Below are 24,834 nucleotides of genomic sequence, written 5' to 3'. Positions count from 1 at the left end.
GTCTGGCACAAAGTAGGCCTACAATAAATACGTGTTGAATGAAAGTCACTGTGGCTGGAAGTTCAGCACTTCCTCTCCTCCTTCCATGTTTCAGGCAACATGGTGTCCTTCAGTGTCATCTTTTTCCTCTCCGTTTCCCTACCGAGATTTTCCTCAATGCTCAATTTAGCTCAATCATATTTCAACCTAAATTAAAATGTCAGGAAACAGGGTAATATTTAAATTATGATTTGACTCAGAGCTCATGAACTCCCTCATGTGAAGTCCATTGAATCAAGCTCCCTTTACATCATTATCAATCAAGTGTCAGCCTCTAGAGCCTTCATAAGCATAGTCAAACCTATGTTGGCTCCAATGGAGTACATTTAAGTGAGTAGAAAGACTGCAGAGGCTCAGGACTGGGGCAGGGGATCTGAGAAGATCTTCATTTCTGCTTTATGATCCACCTAGCTATGCTATCACAAAGTCTACAGAGTATATGCTATATTTATACTCTTCACTAAAAGATACAATTTTAGAAAAATCTTCAACAACAGTTATCTGTCTAGGAAAACTAGACAGATAGTCTAAACTGCAGATAGTATCACTCATCTGGAGTATTTAGCTCTTTCTCACAACCTCTAAGCCCAATATTCATGGGAATATGGTCTACCTATACCCATCTCACTATTCAGAAGTGTGAAAATGTGCAAAACTAGATAGTATGTCTGGGCTAATGTGAGGTTATGTGCATAACTGTAAATGAATTCTAGTGGTCATTTGATCAGAAGTCTCCATTTATACAGGAGAAAATTGAGATCTGGAGAAGTCAGCCAATTTTCTCAAGGTGATATAGTTAATAACAGGGCCTGGACTGGAACTCAATTCTATTGATTCCTAGTCCAGCGCTCTCTCCAGTGTAACTCACTGACTCATTCAGTCCTAGTTTCCTTCTCTATTCTAGAAATCATTTTCCTTAATAGAAATCTCTACATCTCTTTATGTCAGCGCGTAAATCTATGTGCTCATGTCAATGACCATGCATGCATATGTCTACATGTCTATCTGGAAGTATTTGTAAAGCATACCACTGGGTATTCCTGGCCGTTCTTCTAGGGAAACCTGAAGGCAATTACAGTTGCTTATATCGGCACTAGCAGTGAAGTCAGGGGAAGACCTTCTGAGTCAATCATTAGCAAGCAGACTTGGTTTTCTCTCCAATTAGCTCTATTCCTGGGTCTTCAGGAAATGGGGCAAAATAATTAGGGTGCAACCAGACTCTCCCAGGGTCAAACTTGGTTCTACGGCAGTGAAAGCACCTAGAGACAAGGCTATAAGAGAGTGTGACAAATTAGCAGCATACTCTCTCTGCAAGGAGCATGTGCTCAAGCTAACATGGATACCATCTTAGTTTTCAGCTCAATCATTACATCCTACGATGCCAACAAGAAAGGAAGTACTTCTCTAGCCTAATATCCTGGAAAATCCAAAGAGAGGCCTATAAAGTGTCTGGGGGTCTATTCCCCAGGGTAGAGATATATACAGCCAATACTCAGTAGGTGATGCTTTCCAGTGATCCCACATATCCTCTAGCCTCTAAGCAGGACTGTGACTTACCCAACCCAGAGAGATAGCTGTCTGTTTCATGGCAAGAAGTCTTGAGAGAATGTGATGCATTCTCTGTCTTGTTCACGTAACTAACATTGAAAGTCCGTTCACCGTTAGATGGCTTTCTTTCTTGGAGGGTGCTGTCACAATTTCAGTACTGTCATCACCTAGGACTCCCAAATTCATAATCCCTCAGAAGACGTTGTCTTCCTTTTTTAAGGTGTTACATCCAAACAGATGGGGATGCTCTTGGGTGGGGAGAGCTGAGGGAATGGGTGGAATGGCACTATTTGCTGCTCTTTGATAACTGTTTATTTAAAACATGATTGTTCAAAACGTCCTAAATATTTTATCTCTAAAATTAGCTCAACAGAGCTAAGGCCAAACAGTATAAAGTGCAGCAGTAATAAATCCAACAAATGAAGAAAATTCACAACACCCTGTGAGTTATGTGCTAAAAAGCATAAATAACTATGACCTACGGTTTCTTGGAAACCTAGAGAGATATCTCGTCCAAGGTTACATCTAACAAACTTTCAAGAGTTTTAATACAAGAAAGTAGATAGAACAGGAAGGAGAAGAGATAATAACCAGTGTTTGGAGGAATAGGTTGGTTAGTCTTTCATTAACTTAGTTAAGTTCACTAAACTCTATTTCACCTTTTTTTCCCCTAAGAGTAACAGACTGGTCCTCAGTTTTCTTTATACTAGGCTAACTCCTACTTACCTATATTTTAAAGTCTTTTTGAGGGGAGTGTTTGATCTCTCCAACTGCAAGTTTTATGAGAAGGAACTGCATTCTTTTATATCTCCCTCTCCAGTGCCCAGAATTCTAAAGAGTAAGTTTTACCCAGTAAATCTTAACCATTTTTTTTTCCCAGAACTCAGAGACAGCAGTTGCCAAGCCTCTTCCCAAAGAATGTGAGAAGGATCAGGGATGCACTAATGCAACGCAGGGAACAGCCCCTTTCTGAAAAATCACTTTGCCATTTCAGAACATTTTTACCTCTGAAAGAGGCCTGTCTCCCCTATTCCTTGCCCAGATCTCAAATATCCTATTTTAAAGATATGTATCCCTCCAAGAGGCTTTCTGGAAACCAATTTTTAAATTAACTGTTATTACCTAAGGCATGGCCACATAAATCAAACAGATGGGGGTGAAGAAAGAGAAGGAGGCAGCACTCAACCCTCTCTGCATTAGAGAAAATAATCTATGAACATTTCCCTGGGCTGAATTTACTGCAGTCACCTATCTTCATGGGACCCAAGGCAGGAGAGAGGAAAGGCAGGGCTTGTCTATTTATACCATAAGCACATGCTGAGGAAGAAGTAAACTAAAAAGAGAAGAAAGGAGGCCGGTCCCGTGGCTGAGTGGTTAAGTTCGCATACTCCGTTTCAGCGGCCCAGGGTTTCGCTGGTTCTGATCCTGGACGCAGACATGGCACCGCTCATTAGGCCACACTGGGGCAGTGTCCCATATGCCACAACTAGAAGGGCCTACAACTAGAATACACAACTATGTTCTGGGGGGCATTGGGGAGAAAAAGGAAAAAGAAAATCTTTAAAAAAAAAAAAAAGAGAGAGAGAGAGAAGAAAGTACAGCAGTGGAGTTTAACTGGGGTCATGAATGGAAGTGGTTTAGCTGGGCACCATTTAGATTAAGAACTAGTTTCATTTTTCTGCCTGGCTTTTCTTCTAGAAGTTCAGGCAGAAGCCAAAAGGTCCAAATTCATCCAAAATCAGACTGTGGCTACCCTCCACTGCCTTGGCTCTGGGAGCAAAGTAAAAGTCAACCTTGTATATCTGGAGAAAAGGTCAAAGGTCAAGCATACTCTGAAGAACCTGAGAGTCACTGCTGCTCCCTACAGAAACAGCACTGCCTCCCTAAGCTGTCATCTAACCCTTACATCCAAGTTTCAGACTGGATCCCTTCTAACAGGCAAAGGTGAGACTGGAGAAAGTCAGGTAGACACTGACTTTTAGTTGACATCTTTGAGTGGAGTGGAACTCAGTAGCAGCTAAAGCCTCAAGGAAACGGATTATTGTCTCCTTTTGGCAAATCTATGTCCTCTCTGAGACTCAGTTTTCTAATCTCCAAGGGCCCTTTTAGTCCTGACATGCTGTGATTTTCAAATGATCTCGGTTTCTGATGGGTGTTCTTTGGATAATGGTTATTTGAATTTTATTTATTTTGAACGCACATAGTAAAATATTCAAATAGCACAGATACATGGTAAAAAGTCAGTCTCCCTCCTACTCTGATCTCTCAGTCCTCCAGCTCTCTATCCCTGAAGGAACCACTATTACTGACTTATTCAATTTCCTTCCTACGCTCAGCACGTATAGGTGTATATATTTTAAAAACATAAATGTTAGCATACAATACACACTGTTCTGTACACTGCTTTTTTTCCACTTAACAGTGTATCTTATAGGCTGTTACACATCAGTATGTATAAATTTGCCTCGTTCCTTTTTAACAGTTGAATAATATTCTGTTGTATGGCTGTACTATAACTTATTCCACCAGTTCCCTATTGACGTATATTATGGTTGTTTCCAATCTTTTACAAACAATGTTGCAAGCAATGACTTTACACGTTTTTCTCTGTGTACCTACAATTTAGCAATAGGATAAACTCCAAGAAGCAGGATTGCTGCATGAAAAGTTTGATAGACATTACTAAATTATCCTCCATAGTGGCTGTTCCATTTTGCACTCCCACTCACACTGTGTGAGAATGCCTGTTCTTCCACAGTTGCTGGGCAATGGTTTTCAATCTCAGCCTTAAGTTTCTTTGCTTCTGCCCTCCTTTCCTTCTCCCACCCATTCTTTCTGTCAAGTAGTTTATGATCAATAAATTGGCACTGGCAGTTCCCCTTTACATACTGGCAATTCCCTAGATGCTGCTGCTGCACTGATGGAAAAATAAAATAAAACAACATTTTTAGAGAAACTAGGGGTTCACAAGCAGAAAAATAGAAAAAAAGAACTTTAAAAACTACAGTCTGTTGAGAGGACTAGAGATTGGGAAATAACTGGATAAGTTCTTGGGATGTAGCCCAGGTACAGCAAATTATATCCTCACATGACATGAATGTTTTCACTCCCTTTATTATACTTTCTAAAGTTCACACAGGGATAATTTGTGTGAAAAAAAACTCTCAAAAACTTAAAAGCCTCTGACAGTGTTCAGGAGCTTTCAGTCACTCAATATCAACATAAAGTAATTCAACTAGATTGTTTTCCTCCTAACATGTGACACCTCCCTTGAGTCAATGGCAGGTGTGACGGGTAATAGGGAACTTAAGTCATCTTGGAGTCTAGAGCATTCTGCGCAGGGTAGATTTTTCTTGGATATAGTGTTATGCATCCTAGGACTCAAAACAACTAAGGATACTAGCTCTTAGAAATTCAGGACAAGGAAAACTGGGAGATTAAGGGGAAAGAAAGATGCCAGTGATCAATCTGACCTAATTCAAAAATTTGCCTTGGGCTAACCTAGAACCCAGAGAAAAAGGAAGAGCTTCTTCCTCCCTCCTGCATGACATGGTGGTTGGTTCCTAGATGCAGAATTTAAACTAATACCCTGTACTATTTGAGCCACGCAAAGAGATTAAAAGGATGTTTGTCTGTTAGTTTGGAGAGCTAATCATCATTCACGATACAAATCTATGGAACAATGATGAATTCCAAATAACCAACTTATGAATGGAGTTTTGAAATATCACCCCATTTATAAGTTTGAAACTGCCTCTTCTGAATTTAAACTTACATTGGGTACCGGGATGTGACAGACACCAAGCAGCACAGAAATAAAAATTAGGTAAATGGTCAAATTTACAGAGTCAAAAACAGATGCCCTATGAAGTTACCACACTACAGGTGACATGAGTCTGCACAGAAGGATGTCCCAGAAAGTCAGAAGACAGTTCACGGAAATGTCCCCAGAGCAAAGTAGAAACATGAAACCGTAAGGATGAGAATGTTTTGCAACACAGATGATCATCATAAGACGTAGGTCGACATGGAGTGTAGAAAAACGTAAGATGGAGACTATTTGTTACTGTTTACAGAATTTGGCCAAGGAAAAGATTTTCTATTATAAATATTCTGAAATTTCTTTCTGGTGGAGAAAGATGAACCATTAGGTCTTTATCATTTATGGTATAGTTTACACCATCTAGTTCCCATTGCTCAGATTCTCTATTAATCAAGAAACTTTCCAAATATGCATTAGGTTTCACAGGAACCTATATGTTTAGAACAGGGTACCTAGAAAAGACAAATGTCCTATCTGATCCATTGACAGATACATCCTCCTATGTAAATTTTCTGTGTGTGTGGTGTATGTGTATGTGTGTGTGTGTGCGTGAGGAAGATTGGCCCTGAGCTAACATCTGTTGCCAATCCTCCTCTTTTTGCTTGAGGAAGATTGGCCCTGAGCTAACATCCATGCCCATCTTCCTCTACCCCATATGTGGGAAGCCTACCATAGCATGGCTTGCCAAGCGAACCGGCGGACCCTGGGCTGCCAAAGTGGAACATGCAAACTTAACCACTGCGCCACTGGGCCGGCCCCGGAGCCACCTTTTTTAAAGAAGGAAACTTTCAAGTGTTATACCCTCCATCCTTATTATTATTATGGCCTTAAGAATGATGGGCAATTGGGCTGGCCACGTGGTTGTGTGGCCCAGGGTTTCGCCAGTTCGGATCCTGGGCATGGACATGGCACCGCTCATCAGGCCATGCTGAGGCGGCATCCCACATGCCACAACTAGAAGGACCCACAACTAAAAATACACAACTATATACAGGGGGGCTTTGGGGAGAAAAAGGAAAAATAAAATCTTTAAAAAAAAAAAGAATGATAGGTAAACAAGACTTAGTCTACTCCTTCACTCTGATCCGACTTAGTCAAAGGCCCCCTGGGGATTTAATCCATATCTCTTATTAGTATCTCTATTCTCATTTATTCTTGGCATTATGTTGTGCCTACACCCTAAACTTATGGACAGATCAATGGGACCACAATTAAAAGTTTAATATCAGCTGGGTAGGCCTAGAGTTTTGTCAGGTAAAATAAAGTTTTTCCTTTGTCAGGTAAGATAAAGTTTTCTCAGTTGTCCTTTAATTGCTTCTTTCTTGTTTTACAGCTTTTTTACCAGGCATCTTCCAATGTAAGGTCTATCTAGTGATGGGGGCTTTATTACAGACTTTTCCCACCATTACCACCTCCATGACTCCTGGGAGTAAAGAAGGAGAGAAAACTACAAGCACTGATTTTTCTAGCCCTTTCAAACAACAAGGTACAGAATAAGTAGGGGGTAAGACAAGAACAGAAGGAAAATAACTTCATTTCTTATTGAAAAAATCAGCTTCTCTATAAAAGAAGGTCCGAGAAATGTTTGTAGTTTGACACTATTAATAATACTTTACCTCTACACAAGTGAGCTCACCTTGTAGCCAGATTTGGGGACAGAATAAATTGTATTCGTAGGGAATTCCAGCCATAGCATGTATAGACAGACGACATTTAAACACTAAGCAATCATTACAGAGATGACAACAACCAAGTGTATGGTTTCATCTGCACTGTTTTCAGAAATAGCCCTCCTTAAACTGGCCAGGACTCAAATTCTATAAAATTCCAGTTTGGGTTACCTTCCAGTTCCAACAGAAGGAAGGTAAATATGAGATTAGTAATAAGATGCAGACGAGCCATTTGTCCCCATATTTGGCTCATGACCTAAAAGCAATGTCAATTCACCTTTGTTCCTCCTATGTCCCACTAAAGCCAACAGGAGTATAGGAAAGGTGACTTCCTCACCCCATACAGTGTGTCTGTCAGAGCACAAGGGTAGAGACCCTGAGAGGGCTACTGGTAAAAGACACATTTAGAACTCCTTGTGCACACCCAGCCCATTTTCTCCCCTCAGGGCAGTACAATCAGTCCTACTTGATCATGGAAGATGCCAAACCCCAGGGAAAATGACTCAGTGGGAAGAGGCTGCAAAGGAGGTTAGAACAGAGCCCTTGATGCCTACCCGGCTCCTGACTCTGAATCTGAACTGGATTCTCTGGCTGCTCTGTCTCGGAATCAGGCTGGGCTCCATGAGGCACGGAAGCCAAGAAACCTTCAAGTCAAAGGACTGATCTCTCCCCTCTCTCAAATTCTCTCTTCTTTCTCTTCTACTTTTCTCCCTCCTTTTAGACAGAGATGAGAATCTAGAGGAGAGGCAGAAATGAAGCACTGTGATCAAATTTCTGATTGCTGTCACCTTACTGCTCAGTAGAGTCACCATTACAATGTTTGTCATTTTTGAAGTCCCATGCCCTGTAGTTTGCTGATGTACTGGGTCCTTGGACTTGATCTATAAAGATCTCCTTCTGTTCCAGAGGCAGGCTGGCACAATGAGAAAAGCAAAGACTTTGGGGTTTGGATAGACCTGCCACTCACACTCACTAGCCAAGTGGCTTTGACAAAGTTGCTTGACTTCTCCAAGCTCAGTCGCCTTATCTGTAAAATGGGACTAATGATATTTTCCTCTCATGGTGTTTTTGAAGGTTAATTAAGATCCTCTGTGAGAGGTGCCTGGCATATAGGAGGTGCTTGCTAAATGCGAGTTCCTTTCCTATGCTCTGCTTGGACATTCTCTAGGGAGGATAGATCCAACAGGACTGAAGATTTCCTTCAGAACAGATGATTTTCTTTTAAACAGTCTGACATGAGGTTTGGAAGATAATCAAATGCATATCAGCCACCTGAAGTTAATACTAGTTATTTTCTCCCTTCACAGTCAATGCCTGGGAGCCAGAGAGCTATGCCAATGCCAGCAGTTGTGGAGAAGGCAAAGGAAAGAAGACCAGCAACCTGGGGCAGGTGAATGACTTGACTCTCAGCCCAAGAAGGAAAGCGTTCTCTGTAGAGTTTATGTCATTTGCTTGGAGAAAATGGGGTTAATATGTAAGTGCTGGGAGACAGGTTGCTGCTTCAGTTATGGAGCAAATTTGGGTAATTCTTTTATGTGTCAGGAAATAGGTAGGTATCTGTACTACTATTTTCTTCTTCTTCTTTTTTTTTCTTTTTGAGGAAGATTAGCCCTGAGCTAACTGCTGCCAATCCTCCTCTTTTTGCTGAGGAAGGCTGGCCCTGAGCTAACATCATGCCCATCTTCCTCTACTTTATATGTGGGATGCCTACCACAGCATGGTGTGCCAAGTGGTGCCATGTCCGCACCCGGGATCTGAACTGGCGAACCCCAGGCCACTGAAGAAGAACGTGCATACTTAACCACTATGCCACCGGGCCAGCCATGTACTACTATTTTCTTAACATCAGCGCAACCATAACACAGTAGGGCACTTATTGAAAACATGTATTTCTGGGCCCCAGATATAATGAATCAGAATATCTAGGAATGTGATTTTTAAGATTTTTTTAAGAAGCTTCCTAAGTAGAAGTGGATTTACTATGAAATTAATGAAGCTTAAACTTCAGGACTCATGGGACCTGTACAAGGCCTTGCATCCAATTTTATCTTGTTTTGGGGGGAGGCTTTTGTTTGTTTTTTTGGTGAGGAAAATTGGCTCTGAGCTAACATCTGTTGCCAATCTTCCTCTTTTTGCTTGAGGAAGATCATCACTGAGCAAACATCTGTGGCAATCTCCCTCTATTTTGTATGTGGGATGCCGCCACAGCATGGCTTGATGAGCAGTGCATAAGTCCATGCCCAGAATCCGAACCTGCGAACCCTGGGCCGCCAAAGCAGAGCATGTGAACTTAACCACTATGCCACTGGCCCCCAATTCTTTTTACAATTTGTATTCTTTTTCCCCCAAAAGAGTTCCCGAAAATTGTAAGAATCCAGATCCCACAGCATATGCATCCATCCCTGCCCCTAAGTAACTCTTACATACAACAAAGTTTAGGAACCACCACACTTGAATACAGTTTGAACACTTGGCAAAGCAGCTTCTTTCCTCCCCGCTCTTGGGTTTCCTGACAGGATTATAAGTTCCTATTGCCCTTTGGTGTCTCAAACAGACACCACACCACTGGTTGAGAACTGCTGCTTTAAATCCAGTTTCCCCATCAGAAGTGGATGCAGCCTTTGAATATTAGAAATTGAAGGGTGCCTTTGCTACAACATCTAGAGTATTCACTAGGGCAAAGAGACAAGGTCTCCAATACTTTTAAAATTAAAGAAGGTGTGCACTTCTACAGAACTACAGCACTGAGAATGAGTCTCAAAGGTTATCTAGTCCAGGATGGTACACATGCTGCCATTCTTCAATTCTATATCGACTGCACATATCAATAATCAAGTACAATGCAAGTAGAAGATGAAAAAGTTCTGGAGATCTAATGCACAGCATAGTGATTGTAGTCAATAATACTGTATTATTTACCTCAAAATTGCTAAGAAACTAGATCTTAAATGTTCTCACCACAAAAGGAAAGATAATTATATGAGCTGACAGAGGTGTTGGCTAAAGCTATGGTAGTATTCATATGGCAACATATAAATGTATCAAATCAATATGCTGTAGACCTTAAATTTACACAGTGTTATATGTAAATTATATCTCAATTTAAAAAAAAATCACATGCCACAACTAGAAGGACCCACAACTAAAATATACAACTATGTACTGGGGGGGGATTCGGGGAGAAAAAGCAGAAAAAAAAGAAGAAGATTGGCAAGAGTTGTTAGCTCAGGTGCCAATCTTAAAAAATAAATAAATAAATAAATAAAAATAAAAATCAAGCACAGTACTCTTTCCACCCAGGCATGACACTGGAATCTTTCTTATCACAGCGCTTCAGGTACCCAATGCCAACTTACTTGTCATCTCTCTGGTCCACGTTAATATTTTCTACAACCTTATTTCTGCTAAGATTGGGTGATGAGCCCATGTAAATTAGTATGATTTTACCATATGGTTATTCTTAGTTCTTTACTCCAATCTACATTAGCATTTCTACAGAACATTGGAAGAAATAGGCCTAAAGGGGACTAAAAAGTCTAGTCCAGAATTAGAGGTAACCCTGTAGCAGCAACTCTGATTGAATTTCTCCCATGAACAAAATTAGCTACTAAATGATACAAGAATTAATAAAAATAATAAGCAATTTTATACACCTTACCACACTTGAGTTTCACAAAAACCTTGGGAGTTAGCTGGGCAAGTATCTACATTTTATTGATACTTAAACTGAGGCTTAGAAAGGATATGTGACTTTCCCAAGGTCACACAGCTGGTTGAAACAGAACAAAAATAAAATCCAGGTCTTTTAATTCCCATACTGGATTTATTGTCTCATTCACCTATTCCACAAAATTTTACTGAAAGTCTTCTGTGTGCTAAGTTCCCTGCCTTCAAGAGGTTTACAGTCTATGTCCAAAATAGTTAAGCATTTAGAAAGTATATACAAAATCAGTTGGGGCATGGAGTCAAGTGTAGTGAGAATGGACTGCAATTAGTAAAAAATATTTGGTCCACATAGACTCAGATCTCTGCCTCTTTTCAAACATAGTGAGATTGTTTGGGCCTGATTCAAGGAATGAAGAAGAATCCCTGTCATCTGAGATCCAAAGCAGCTGCATCCCCAGGGCTTTTCCACTCAAGGCAAAGAGGTCAAGCAAGGGGCAGATGGGCCTTTACAAGTGGGTCATAGGGTCCAATCAATTGTAGGTTCTCATACATAAGTGCACTTTGCTGATACTTTCCCAGTGTAAGCACAGTAACTTTTCCTAGAATTATTGGCCAATAAAGAAGCAAAATGATGTGTATTTGGAATTATATGAGGTTTTGTACTAAGCTACTTCTTTATTGGTACAGGAAGAAATATCCATTTGTATCCTTCTTTATCTTTGATATTTCCTTTCAATCTCTAGGTTGGACAAGATGCTCCCAACTCATCAAGTCCAAAGAAAGCTGCAGGGATCACTTTTATCCACCAGACATACTTGTGAAAAGTTCTGCTCTGCCTCACTCAGTGAATGAAGGACACCACACTGTCTTCTCCCTGCTGTTAACCAATATGGGCAGAATCTTGCCAATTTTACCCTCTATCTTCAGCAGGGACATTACAATCAAACAGTGATGTGAGGCCAATGAAGGAGGAGCCCAGGCTTAGCAGTCAGATTACCCTCATGACCCTGCTACTGGCTTAGCCATAAGCCTCTGAGACTCACTTTGTACATCCACAAAAAATGAATATCTTTTCATCCCATCAAATGAAAACAAAAGGTCTTCCCTCTAAGACTATGAATGGACCTACTGCTCTCTTTGACAAAAGGTTTAAACACAGCCTCCAAGGAACTGGGCAAAGCAGCCACGAGTGTGGCACAGTTCGCCAACTCCTCTGCTATCCTCAGAGCTGATTTCACGCTCACTGGCTCTCAACTGGCTTAGGGTGGGGTTCCTGTTTTCTCAGGTTGACATTCATAGGGTTTTATCATTTAGCCTCTGCCACCACATGGAGCTACCCACACATTGGTGAAGGGAGCACGACCCTAAGCATTCCCAAAGTCCTCCTCCTAAGTCATCCCCAAGGGGCTTAGGGACTGCATACAAATAGGACCCAGATGAGATCTCCTGATAATCTACAACCCCTAAAGTGGGTCTGACATGATACCCTACTGCAATAGTGATCTGCATACATTTTGAACAAGGATTCCAGGGCCAAATGATTATGATGATCTTTCTCACAGAGGCAAAGCTATGAGCCAAGTCTGACCTGCCTAGGTAAGAGTTTGGTGAGAAAGTGGAAACAGCTGATCTTAAAGTAGCATTTAGGTAAAAAAGGGAACAGCAAGGGGATAAGACAGAGTGTAGTCCTGCTTCTTTTCATAAAAGTCTGAAATCATTCCATTTCATTTTGGCGAAATGTGCCTGTTTCTAAGTAATTCTATTTTTGTAGTTCTCTGGTAAAAACCATATATTTAATTGTATCCTTCTTTCTTTCACTTCAAGTACTGTCCAAAAAAGTGATTCTCAAAACTATACCAACAGGGGAAAATATCTCACCCTGAGCCCTGATTTAAAATTCAGGCTGACTAACAATGAAGTAGCAGAAAGAGAAATTAAGAATACAATCCCATTTATAATTGCAACAAAAAGAACAAAATACAATAAAATACCTAGGAATAAATTTAAGCAAAGAGGTGAAAGACCTGTACATTGAAAACTATAAAAGATAGTTGAAAATATAGTTGAAAAATAAAATATATTGAAAGAAATTGAAGGAGAGAGAAAGAAATGGAATGATGCTCTTGGATTGGACTGGAAGAATTAATATAGTTAAAATGTCCATACTTCCTAAAGCAATCTACAGATTCAATGCAATCCCTATCAAAGTTCTGATAACATTTTTCAGAGAAATAGAAGAAAGAACCCTAAAATTTATATGGAACAACAAAACACCCTGAATAGCCAAAGGCATCCTGAGAAAAAAGAACAAAGCTGGAGGTATCTCACTGATTTCAAAATATGCTGCAAAGCTATCGTAATCAAAACAGCATGGTACTGGCACAAACACAGACACACAGATCAGTGGAACAGAATAGAGAGCCCAGAAATAAAACCACACATCTATGGAGAGCCAATCGTCAACAAAGCAGTCAAGAACATACAATGAAGAAAGGAAAGTCTCTTCAATAAATGGTGTTGGGAAAACTGGACAGCCACATGCAAAAGAATGAAAGTAGACCATTATCTTACGGCATACACAAAAATTAACTCAAAGTGGATTAAAGGCTTGAATGTAAGACCTGAAACCATAAAACTTCTGGAAGAAAACATAGGCAATACACCCTTTGACACTGGTCTTAGCAGCATATTTTTAAATACCATATCTGACCAGGCAAGGGAAACAATAGAAAAAATAAACAAATGGGACTACATCAAACTAAAAAGCCTCTGCACAGCAAAGGAAACCATCAGCAAAATGAAAAGACAACCTAACAATTGGGAGAAGATATTTTCAAACCATATATCTGATAAGGGGTTAATATCCAAAATACATAAAGAACTCATACATCTCAACAACAACAACAAAACAACCCAATTAAAAAATGGGCAAAAGATCTGAACATTTTTCCAAAGAAGACATACAGATGGCCAACAGGCACATGAAAAAATGTTCAATATCACTAATTATTAGGGAAATGCAAGTCAAAACTACAATGAGATATCACCTCACACCCATCAGAATGACTATAATTAACAAGACAAGAAATAACAAGTGTTGGAAAGGATGTGGAGAAAAGGGAACCTTCATACACTGCTGGTGGGAATGCAAACTGGTACAGTCACTATGGAAAACAAGTATGGAGATTCCTCAAAAGATTAAGAATAGAACTACACTACGATCCAGCTCTCCCACAGCTGGGTATTTATCCAAAGAGCATGAAAACATCAATGTGCAGGGGCCGGCCCGGCAGCGCAGCAGTTAAGTGCGCACATTCCGCTTTGGCAGCCCAGGGTTCACTGGTTCAGATCCCGGGTGCGGACATGGCACCGCTTGGCATGCCATGCTCTGGTAGGCGTCCCACATATAAAGCACAGGAAGATGGGCACAGATGTTAGCTCAGGGCCAGTCTTCCTCAGCAAAAAGAGGAGGATTGGCAGCAGATGTTAGCTCAGGGCTAATCTTCCTCAAAAAAATAAAAAACAAATAAATAAAAAGAAAAAAAAGAAAACATGAAATGTGTAAAGATATATGCACCCCTATGTTCACTGCAGCATTATTCACAATAGCTAAGACTTGGAAACAACCTAGGTGTCCATCAGGGGACAAATGGATAAAGAAGATGTGGTGTATACACACAATGGGCTACTACTAAGCCATAAAAAGGTGAAATCTTGCCATTTGTGACAACACGGATGGACCCTGAGGTGAAATAAGTGAAATAAGTTAGAGAGAGAAAGTCAAACACCATATGATCTCTCTCATAAATAGAAGATAAAAACAACAATAAACAAACACATAGATACAGAGATTAGATCGGTGGTTTTCAGAGAGGAAGCGGCAAGGGAGGAGGACGAAAGGGGTGACTGGGCACATGTGTATGGTGATGGATGGTAGTCTTTGGGTGGTGAACATGATGTAATTTACACAGAAGTTGAAATATAAAGATGTACACCTGAAATTTATATACTGTTATAAGCCAATGTTACCTCAATTAAAAAAAAAAATTCAACCTGAGCCTGGAAGAGACGGAACAGATACAAAGCATGGATGACAATAGTTTTCAAGGAAGCCCTGGAATCTTCAAGGTGCCCTAAGGTTCCATGGAGCTTTGAAAATAGAGTAGGTGGAAAGACAGAGCACTGGGGCCGCCACTGGGATAAGTGAGTATATTATTTGCACCCCGCCACCATTCACAACATCGCCGCCAGTTCATCCTGCCATCTATGGCTCAGTCTGACCATGAAATAGAGAAAAAAAAAAAAGACTGCTCCTTTCCAAGACCCCTAGGGAGAAGGATTAAAAGCCTTCTATACTTAGAAGCTCTTGATCTAGGACTGATGCCTACATTCACCCCCACCATTCCAGCCTCATCCACCACAGAATGTCCTTTAATCCAGAAACATGAGATTTCCCAGAAGATAAATCTGTGGCAAAGTCTACACTCATTAATCTTCTGCAAGAGTATAATTTGGGTCACATTTATAGCGACTTTCTTTACAGAAATTCACTGACGGAATCAAAATTGTTTATTTTGCATTGGGGACCACTTATTTCCCCTGACAAAGCAAGGTCCCTCTGAGGATTTTCTGACTGCCTAGTCAGTCAACCATTTTGAATCCCATACCCTTGTGCCACCAGGGATCTCTGAAAACTAAGAGATAAGAGAAAGAGCAGAAGGGAAGGGAGAACTCCCATGTGGACTTTGGGATGTGAACATTAGTCTGCAGATCACTTCACAGCATGTCACGATTCTCCCGTCACCATGACAGACTAAGTTAGAGACTCAATGTGATAAAACACTGTTTCTATGGAGTAGCAATTATTCCTCTGGGAACTGACTAGCTAGCAAGGTTTTTATTGCAAATTCTTTCTCATTAAGTTACTACACTTTGTTTTTCAACTATTAAGGTACATTTGCATTATAACAATTTTTAGAAAAGACTGGAAAGTATAAAGAATAAAAGAAAAAAATTTAACCTAATCCTTCCTTCCAGAGATAACCACCATTAACACTTTGATGTATCTCTTTATAGACATTATAAGTATATACACACATACATAAAAAGATATATGTTACACAAATAACATAATGCTCTTCATACCATTTTAAACCTGTCCTCTGTTTTTTGGCTTATATTACAACCATATGTCCAGTTAGGACAAGTATTAAGTTGTGTTTTTTTCAAGTCTTAGAGTACAGAGGATACGAAGTTACTCTACCTTTTTTTTTGGGGAAGATTAGCCCTGAGCTAACATCTGCCACCAATCCTCTCTTTTAGCTGAGGAAGACTGGCCCTGAGCTAACATCCATGCCCATCTTCCTCTATTTTATATGTGGGACGCCTGCCACAGCGTGGCTTGACAAGTGGTGCATAGGTCCACACCCAGGATCCAAACCATTGAACCCCAGGCTGCTGAAGCGGAACATATGAACTTCACCACTGTGCCACCAGGTTGGCCCCTATTCCACCTTTTTTAAGGGTCTAAGTCACCTCAATACTTTTTGATAGGCCCAAAGATTAAGGTGTAGTTGCTTAGGGTAGAGAAGGCACATTCACAGAAACCTCCAATTTAAACTTTTGAAGGGGGCCAGCCCAGTGGTATAGTGGTTAAGTTTGTGCGTTCCACTTCAGTGGCCCGGGGTTCACAGGTTTGGATCCTGGGTGTGGACCTAGCACCATTCGCCAAGCCATGCTGTGGCAGCATCCCATATAAAATAGAGGAAGACTGGTACAGATGTTAGCTCAGGGCCAATCTTCCTCACAAAATAAATAAATAAATAATTAAACTTTGAAGGTACTGCTGAACATTAAATAAACAGTCATAATTATGTGTTAAAAGTATGGCTTTGTTCAATATAAACACTTAAAATATACAACAATTTTATATCTCTGTTTTGCTATTTCTTCATCTTTTTAGATACACCCGTGATCTCAAAAATCAAAGTGACCAAGGACTCTCTGGGCTTCAGAAAGAACTGAACAGACCATTAGCACCCCTTGTTTTCTGGGTTACTAATCAGATAGGGACTTAAGGGAGGTTCTTGTCCTAACTGTTCTCCCCTCTCCTTCCTCCCCTACCCATCCTGGGTTTGGAGCCTCTTTAAGTATTGTCCAGAAGATTCTGACCTAGAGCACTTTTCCTATCTTTATGTCGAGAACTCACCATTTTCCACAGAAGAGCTGCTATATGTACTATGACTAGGGGCTAGAATCCCTTCTCTTTTTCGCCCTGGACAGGCTGACAATATTATGGGCCCTCCTCCCTCACATTCTGATCCTCCACTCCTGCCTCTACCCTTCCCTCCTACTCTCAGAAAGGATTCTATTTCCCGAGTTCACACATGGCCCTCATGCTGCCTTGAGTTATTTATCTTTTTTGTTTTTTTAAAGTGTGGGGTCCCCGTATGACGGATTCCCCCTGGAGGTTTTTTTTTTTTAAAGATTTTATTTTTCCTTTTTCTCCCCAAAGCCCCCCAGTACAGGGTTGTGTATGTTTAATTGTAGGTCCTTCCAAAAGTGGCATGTGGGATGCTGTCTCAGCATGACCTGATGAGCGGTGTCATGTCCGTGCCCAGGATTCAAACCAGCGAAACCCTGGGCCATCGAAGCGGAGCATGCGAACTTAACCACTCGGCCATGGGGACGGCCTGTTATTTATCTTTTTATGTCTACTTCCTAGTTCTTCTGCTTGATGCCTGGAGTGTCTGTGTTAATTTGTATATCTCTATATTACTTTGTATCCAACAAAACACCATGTTCATAGCAGACACTAAAAAAATTTGTTGATAATGTCACCATTAAATGGACAGATGAGGGTAGCATAACTGACTTTGCAGAAGAAAATGAGGTAACCTTTATTTTTACATCAAAGCTGCTGTTGGTTACTAGGTAAATGCAAACCAATGAAGGACCACCCTGTAATTGCTGGTAACACTTGAATTCATTTCTCTGGACTTAATATATTCTTTTCTCTCATATTTCTTTATCTGTTCATTCTTCTCTTCCTGCTCCTTATCTCAATGCTTCTCTTTGTCCTTTTCTTTTCTGTCTCTTATTCAGTGACTTGACTTGCCAGTTATGATACTAAAAACTCCCTTAATCTGAACTCCTAGGGAACCTGGATCCACATCTATTCTTAGATTTCAGGCCCCAAAAGTCTTTCCTTCTACCTAACCCTACTTCACAGGGTGCAGTGTACCAACAGGTGCACCTTGGGCTGTAATTTAGGAACTTTCACCAGACTTTTGTGAATTTGCGCCACCCAGTGGCTGAAGTTGCTATCTTTATCCTCCAAAAAAAGGAGTGGACATAAATAATTAAATGTAAAATAAGCCAATGAGAACAAATGTGAAGCCTGTATTACTGCCCTAAAGGAGAAAAAACATTCATAACAGCCAAATTTTGTCCTGTTTTAAGTTTTCTTTTCTTTTTTTTTTGAGGAAAATTAGCCCTGAGCTAACTACTGCCAATTCTCCTCTTTTTGCTGAGGAAGACTGGCTCTGAGCTAACATCCATGCCCATCTTCCTCTACTTTATACGTGGGACCCCTACCACAGCAAGGCTTTTTGCCAAGTGGTGCCATGTGCACATCGGGATCGCAACTGGCGAACCCCGGGCCGTCGAGAAGCAGAACATGCGAACTTAACTGCTGCGCCACTGGGCTGGCCCCTTAGTTCTACTTTCATTTTTTTTTTTTTTTGAGGAAGATTAGCCCTGAGCTAACTACTGCCAATCCTCCTCTTTTTGCTGAGAAAGACTGGCCCTGAGCTAACATCCATGCCCATCTTCCTCTACCCCATATGTGGGATGCCTACTACAGGTGGCTTGCCAAGCAGTGCCATGTGCGCACCCGGGATCCGAACCGGCGAACCCTGGGCCACCGAGAAGCAGAACATGCGAACTTAAGAGCTGCACCACCAGGCCAGCCCCTTAGTTCTATTTTTTAAAACTTAAAATCGAAGGGAGAAGGATATGTCTGGAGGTATGGTGTCATGGTGTCTCCAGAATAAGATGATGCACAGAAGACTCTCCAAAGACTTATTCAGGTCACTACTGCTCCCTAATATACTGGAAAAGAAGAATAAACAGTGCAGGCTATAGGGTAAAGTCCTTATTACCCTCTAGAAGAATCAAATATTCAACAGAAGAGACTGAAAGTGAAGACTTATAAACTATGCATATGATAATATCAGACAGTTTATTTTTTCTACAATGAATTTTCTTGGACGTGACTAAGTCTGGACATATGCCAAGGAATAGGACTCATGAGTCATAGGACACATACATCTTCAACTCTGCTAGCCTGCACATGGCTCTACAAAGTGGTTGTACCAAATACATTCCTACCATCAGCAGAGTCCCTACTATTCCACATCATCCCTAACTTGGAAATTTCAGACTTTAAAGTTTCTGCCAATCTGGTGGCTATTGAAGTAGTATGTCATTATTCTTATGTGTATTTTCCTGCTTAGCAGTGAGGTTGAGCATCTTTCCATAAATTTATTTGCCTTCAGATCTTTTCTTGCTTGCTTATAACCTCTCCCTTTTTTTCTATTGGGTTATCAGTCTTTTTTATTGAGTTGTGGAAGTCTCGTATTCCTGGCTATATTCCTGAATACTAATCCTTTGTCTGTGAAACATGGTACAATCCAAAGTGTATTTCTAATATAATATTCCTCAACATGCAGATTTACACATAAATTAACCAACTGTCAGGCTATGAAGCTCTGGAAGTCCCATTTGACTCCAAGAATCTAGTTTCCATTTTGCCTCCCTGACGGCATTTAAAAAGCTACTGACACTTATGCCTAAGTGTCAATATGTCCCACAAAACTGACCTTATTTCTTAGAAGGATTTCAAGGACTCCAACCTTGAAGGACTGTGCTTTGCTGACACGTACCTGACAAAATAGGGTAGTTGGGTCGTCAGCACGTTCCAACCCTATTCAATTCTTTATGGCAGGAAGAGAAAAGAGAAGCTCTCAAAAAACTACTAGTATCTGTCATTGTCTTATTTTGAAATTAAATCAGCTAGGTAATGCCTAGGTTCAATTTCAGAATGATTTATTTATTGTTTTCCTACACATTTATAACGACTCCATAGTGTTGAAAAGAACTGCAACATGCACCAATATCTAAACTCTTGGGTCTATTTTCCACTAAAAAGCACTGGGCCCTCCAGGGTAAGCCATAAAGTACCTTTGCCCAACATTTTTATTTCTCTAAGCACAGGGAAGATGAACTTTGGCAGAACAGATAGTCGCTGTGCCAGAGCAACACAACATTAGGGAAGTCTGTCTGGCCTCCTTCTCCCTGCTGCATATCACTGTTTACCCTTCTAGCTCCCTCCCTCCTATCTAGAGAGGAAATAATCTGATTCCCATATCTATACTTTCAATGAAATTCACTGCAATGGGCTCATTCTTCCTGGTGGATTAATTTTAAGCCTTTTATCTCTAACTGTAGATAATAATAATAGCTAACATTTGATGTATATCTACTATGTAAGAATAAAAGCGTTGTCTTCTGGTAAAGTACTGATAGGAAAATAAGTTAGGGAGCATTATCAGCATATTGGCCTGAACTACCACAATAGCCTCTGAAACTACCCCCCGCAGCCGCTCTCTTGCCTCTCTTGAATCTCCAGACTGCAGGCAGAGTGAGCTTTGCAAAATGTAAATTTGATCTTGTTACTCTTCTGCTACAGAAACCATTCAGTGACTTCCCACTGCCAGCAGGACAAAGCTCCAAATCCTTAACAAGACTGCCAAGGCCCTAAATAGCCCAGCCTGCCTCCCTCTCCAGGCTCATTTTCCCCTACAATTCTCATTATTCTAGCTTTGGCCACAGTGGACTAGCTTCCTTCTTTCTTGCCTCAGGGCCTATGCCGATCTGCCGTGAACACTCTTTCCACTCCCTCATGTCACCTTCCCCTTCCTTCATTACTATTTGCCTATTTAACTCCTACTCATCTTTCAAGTCAATAGCCACCTCCTTAATAGAGCCCTCCCTGACTCCCAAAGTCCACCAGCTTCCCTGCTATACTCTTTTATAATGTACACTTCCTTCATGGTGTTCATCTGTTTGTAGTTATGTATTTCTGTGGCATTGGATTGATGCCTCTTTGTCTTATAGAGGTAAGCTACACTGAGGGCAGGGACTATGTCTATTTTACTTACACTGTATCCCTAGGTTTAGGGCTGTGCCTGACACTCGTAGGAACTTAGTAAATAACTGCCCTTAACCAAACAAGAGACAGATGGGAGTTGAGTTGGTTCTCTTCCCTGAATCTCTTTACCCTTGAAGGTTCCCAGATAACCAGAAATTCAGAACCCATCTTCTCTGTGTCCTTCCTTCTTTTACCATGAGTCGCCAGCCTGGCATTCATCTCACTTAACCCTCTGAAGTAGCTACAATTATTACCTTTATTTTATAGAAGAGAAAACAGAATCAGAGACTTGCCCAAGAGCTTGTCACAAAACTAGCAAGTGGCAGAGCTAGGATGCCAACACAGGTAGCTGACCTCAAAATCTCTATGCTCTTAACCATGACACATGAGCCCTGTGAATTTATATCTTTCATTGATATTTCTTAGAGTGATTGATCTCTTTCTTATCTATTTCTTTATATTAGGAAGATTAGCCCTTTGTGATATAAGCTGCAAACACTTTTTTCATTTATGTTTTGACATTGTGTAAGGTGTTATTTTGTTCTGGAGAAATTTTTTTTTTTCGGGAGGAAGATTAACCCTGAGCTAACTGCTGCCAATCCTCCTCTTTTTGCTGAGGAAGTCTGGCCCTGAGCTAACATCCATGACCATCTTCCTCTACTTTATATGTGGGACGCCTACCACAGCATGGCTTTTGCCAAGTGGTGCCATGTGCACACCCGGGATCCGAACCGGCGAACCCCGTGCCTCCGAGAAGCAGAACGTGCAAACCTAACCGCTGTGCCACCGGGCCGGCCCAAGCTCTGGAGGAATTTTGAGTTTTGTGTGGTCAAATGATTAACTTCTGCTTTTATGCGTTCTGTATTTGGAGTCACAGTTAAAAAGATTTCCTTTCCCCATGCCAAGATTATGAAGGAATTTTCTCATATTTTATTATAGCTTTCAATTTTTATTTAAATATTTAATCCATTTGGAGTTTATCTTGGTGTGCGGTATAGATTGATATTTATTTTTTCCCCAGATGGTTATGCCATAGTCCACACCACTTATTCAGTAGCCCATCTTTATCATATACTAAGTTCCTATATGTTTTTTGGTTTATTTCTGGGCTTTTTATTTGTTCCACTAGTACATCTGTCTACCCACATGCTGGTATAATTGGCACTTTTTCTTTTCTTCCAATGAGGACTGTTTAACTGTTATTGTTGACTTCTGTGTAGTATCTGGCATTGTTGACTAATCTATTTTCCTTGATGTACTCTCAGTGCCATATTGCTAGATTCCTGAGCAGGTGAATACACATGTTCTTAGGGCACTAGCAAATCAGGAGCACCAAAATAATGACGATGAAGAGGATACAATCAGAGGTCCCCACAGGGAAAAATCAGAACTTTGGCAGACCTCCCTTACACGTACTTTATAGCTTATATTATTTTAAATTACACAGGAAGCACCATAATATTTTTAGTTATTTAGGGCCTATCAGGCCTTAATAATGCTCTGCTGACTACCTCCCACCCCCCATCTTTACTGTCACTTCTCTCAAATCGACTTCTCCCTTTCTGGCCTAGGGGCTCTTCCTCTGTCTTATACCTGTTGTCGTCAGCCAAGTTTCTATTCTTCACCCTTCTTTGCTTTTTCCATTCAATGAGCTCAGGCAATCTCATCTTCTCCTGTGGCTTCAAAATTTCCATCATTTTGTGCTGATTCCCTAATCTGTATCTCTGACCTAGAGCTCTCCTTTAGCTTTTGAATCTGCCTAGTGAATGTCACCTATCCATCCTCCAGACACCTCAAACCAACACATCCTGAACAAAACCTGTCCTTTTCCTCTTCGTGTCTGCTCTTTGCCTTATGTTCCCTCTCTGGTTGAGCAGCACCATTATTCACCCAGCTGAACAAGCTGGGCATTTGAGAATCATCTTTAATTCTACCACCTTACTTACTTTTCTCCGCCCTATTTAATGACTTACTTCTTAAACACCTGAAATCCATTTCTTCTCTCTCATCCTCATTCCAACGGTGCTAGTTCAAGCCCTCATCATTTCTTACTTGTACTGCTGACGTTTCAGTTTGCCACTTTTCAGTCCACGTCACCGCCAGAGAGATAGGTCTAAAAACCCAGATTAGTGATAATACCACTCCTCAGTTCAAAATGCTGCACTGGCTCTCCATGGCCTCTGGAGCAAAGTGCAAAGCCCGCCATGGTCTGACCTCTGTCTATCCATGCAACTTCATGTAAGTGGCCCTCCTCTTTCTTGCTCTCTGTACTCCAGTCAGACTGACCAAACTGGCCATGCTATTTCATGCTTTTCCCATTTGAATAATTTGTTCTTTCTGCTTGGAATTTCCTTCCCACTCCTCTCCAACACTTAACTCATCACTTCCCCAGAGACCTAACCATTAATTCTCCCTAGAATTGATTAATCTATTCTGGGAATCCTCAGTGTACCTAGCACATCTCTGTTACAGCACATACTATCTTGTACTGTAATTATTTGCCTGAATATCTGTCTCCTCAACTGGACATTGAGCTTCTTTCTGAGAGCAGAGACTATTTCATTAGTCTTTGAATCCCTAGTACCTGGCACAGTCCTTGGCCTATAGTAGGGCTCCATAAATATTTATGGAATGAAGGAATGACACATAAGAACGCCCTAGAAATTTCAAATTAAAAAGTATGCTCTGGGGGCCGGCCCCATGGCCGAGTGTGTAAGTTCTCGCACTCTGCTTTGGCGGCCCAGGGTTTCGCCAGATCAATTCCTGGGCAGGGACATGGCACCGCTCATCAAGCCATGATGAGGTGGTGTCCCACATGCCACAACTAGAAGGACCCACAACTAAAAATACACAACTATGTACCAGGGGGCTTTGGGGACAAAAAGGAAAAATAAAATCTTAAAAAAAAAAATTAATTGGGAGAAGTGGTCAGGAAAAAGATGTCTAAAAAGACTCTTTAGGGCTGGCAATAACGATAAAAAGGTTGAGGGGCCAGCCTGGTGGTGCAGTGGTTAAGTGTGCACATTCTGCTTCTCGGTGGCCCGGGGTTCCCTGGTTCAGATCCTGGGTGCAGACATGGCACTGCTTGGCACGCCATGCTGTGGTAGGCGTCCCACATATAAAGTAGAGGACGATGGGCACAGATGTTAGCTCAGGGCCAGGCTTCCTCAGCAAAAAGAGGAGGACTGGCAGTAGTTAGCTCAGGGCTAATCTTCCTCAAAAAAAGAAAAAAAGATAAAAAGGTTGAGAAACACTAGTTTGACCCCATACTGATTTTTTCTTAAGGAATCAGAATAAGGAGAATTAGTTCTAAAATTCAAATATTTGACGGCACTAGGCTGATATGGTACCGCTACAATATAATGGCCTATAATGGAACAATTATGCTTGAAATTCATTGGCCAAGACTCTTCCTTGAATGGCCACTAAGAAAGTTAGCTTCAATAGGCTCCAACTCTTCCATTACTAACTAACCCCTCCCTCTTTCAGGTTGAGTCGTCCTCCCTTTGGATATATTATACATATTCTGTATTTCTCAGAAGCCATTCCATTTCCTAAAAACTTTACATATTTCAGCTGGGATATACTACCTCCTGAGGTTGTATAAAGTAGTGGTTAGAGGTTGGGGAAAGAAGTTTGAATCTCTGCTATGCTGCCTGCTTACACTCTCTGAGCATCAGTTTCTGCATTAATAAAATGGGAGTTACAGCACCTCCCCTAAAGGGTTTTTAAGGAGTAAAAGGAAAAAATATATACAGAGAGCCTTGAACAGTAGCTATTTTTAGTACGAAGTTGGGAGGAGAACCCTGCTGTTTTGTTTCTTTTAAAGATTTAATTTTTCTGGGGCTGGCCCAGTGGCGCAGCGATTAAGTTCA

At 40.9% G+C, this 24,834-nt stretch overlaps 2 protein-coding genes across 2 annotated transcripts in view; one reads left to right on the top strand and one right to left on the bottom strand.

Moving 5' to 3' along the window:
- The window catches only part of ACACA (acetyl-CoA carboxylase alpha), a 271,848-nt gene that overhangs the window by 238,971 nt on the left and 8,043 nt on the right, over window positions 1–24,834 (bottom strand). The window lies entirely within an intron of this gene.
- C11H17orf78 (chromosome 11 C17orf78 homolog) lies at window positions 1,375–8,474 on the top strand. Its single transcript, XM_046676305.1, has 6 exons — window positions 1,375–1,435; window positions 1,705–1,741; window positions 2,468–2,538; window positions 3,286–3,531; window positions 4,431–4,432; window positions 8,388–8,474. The coding sequence occupies exons 1-6, from the start codon at window positions 1,375–1,377 to the stop codon at window positions 8,472–8,474; spliced, it is 504 nt and encodes a 167-aa protein (XP_046532261.1).

Source organism: Equus quagga, chromosome 11, assembly GCF_021613505.1.
Source record: "Equus quagga isolate Etosha38 chromosome 11, UCLA_HA_Equagga_1.0, whole genome shotgun sequence".
Taxonomy (NCBI): Eukaryota; Metazoa; Chordata; class Mammalia; order Perissodactyla; family Equidae; genus Equus; species Equus quagga.
The sequence above is the reverse complement of the archived record's forward strand: the minus strand, read 5'-3'. Positions and strand labels throughout refer to the sequence as shown.

Coding starts and splice junctions, on each gene's coding strand:
- C11H17orf78 (XM_046676305.1), top strand. CDS start 1,375: ATGGATACCATCTTAGTTTTCAGCTCAATCATTACATCCTACGATGCC. Junction 1,436..1,704: donor CGATGCCAACAAGAAAGGAA/GTACTTCTCTAG, acceptor GTTCACCGTTAG/ATGGCTTTCTTTCTTGGAGG. Junction 1,742..2,467: donor AGGGTGCTGTCACAATTTCA/GTACTGTCATCA, acceptor TTTTTTTCCCAG/AACTCAGAGACAGCAGTTGC.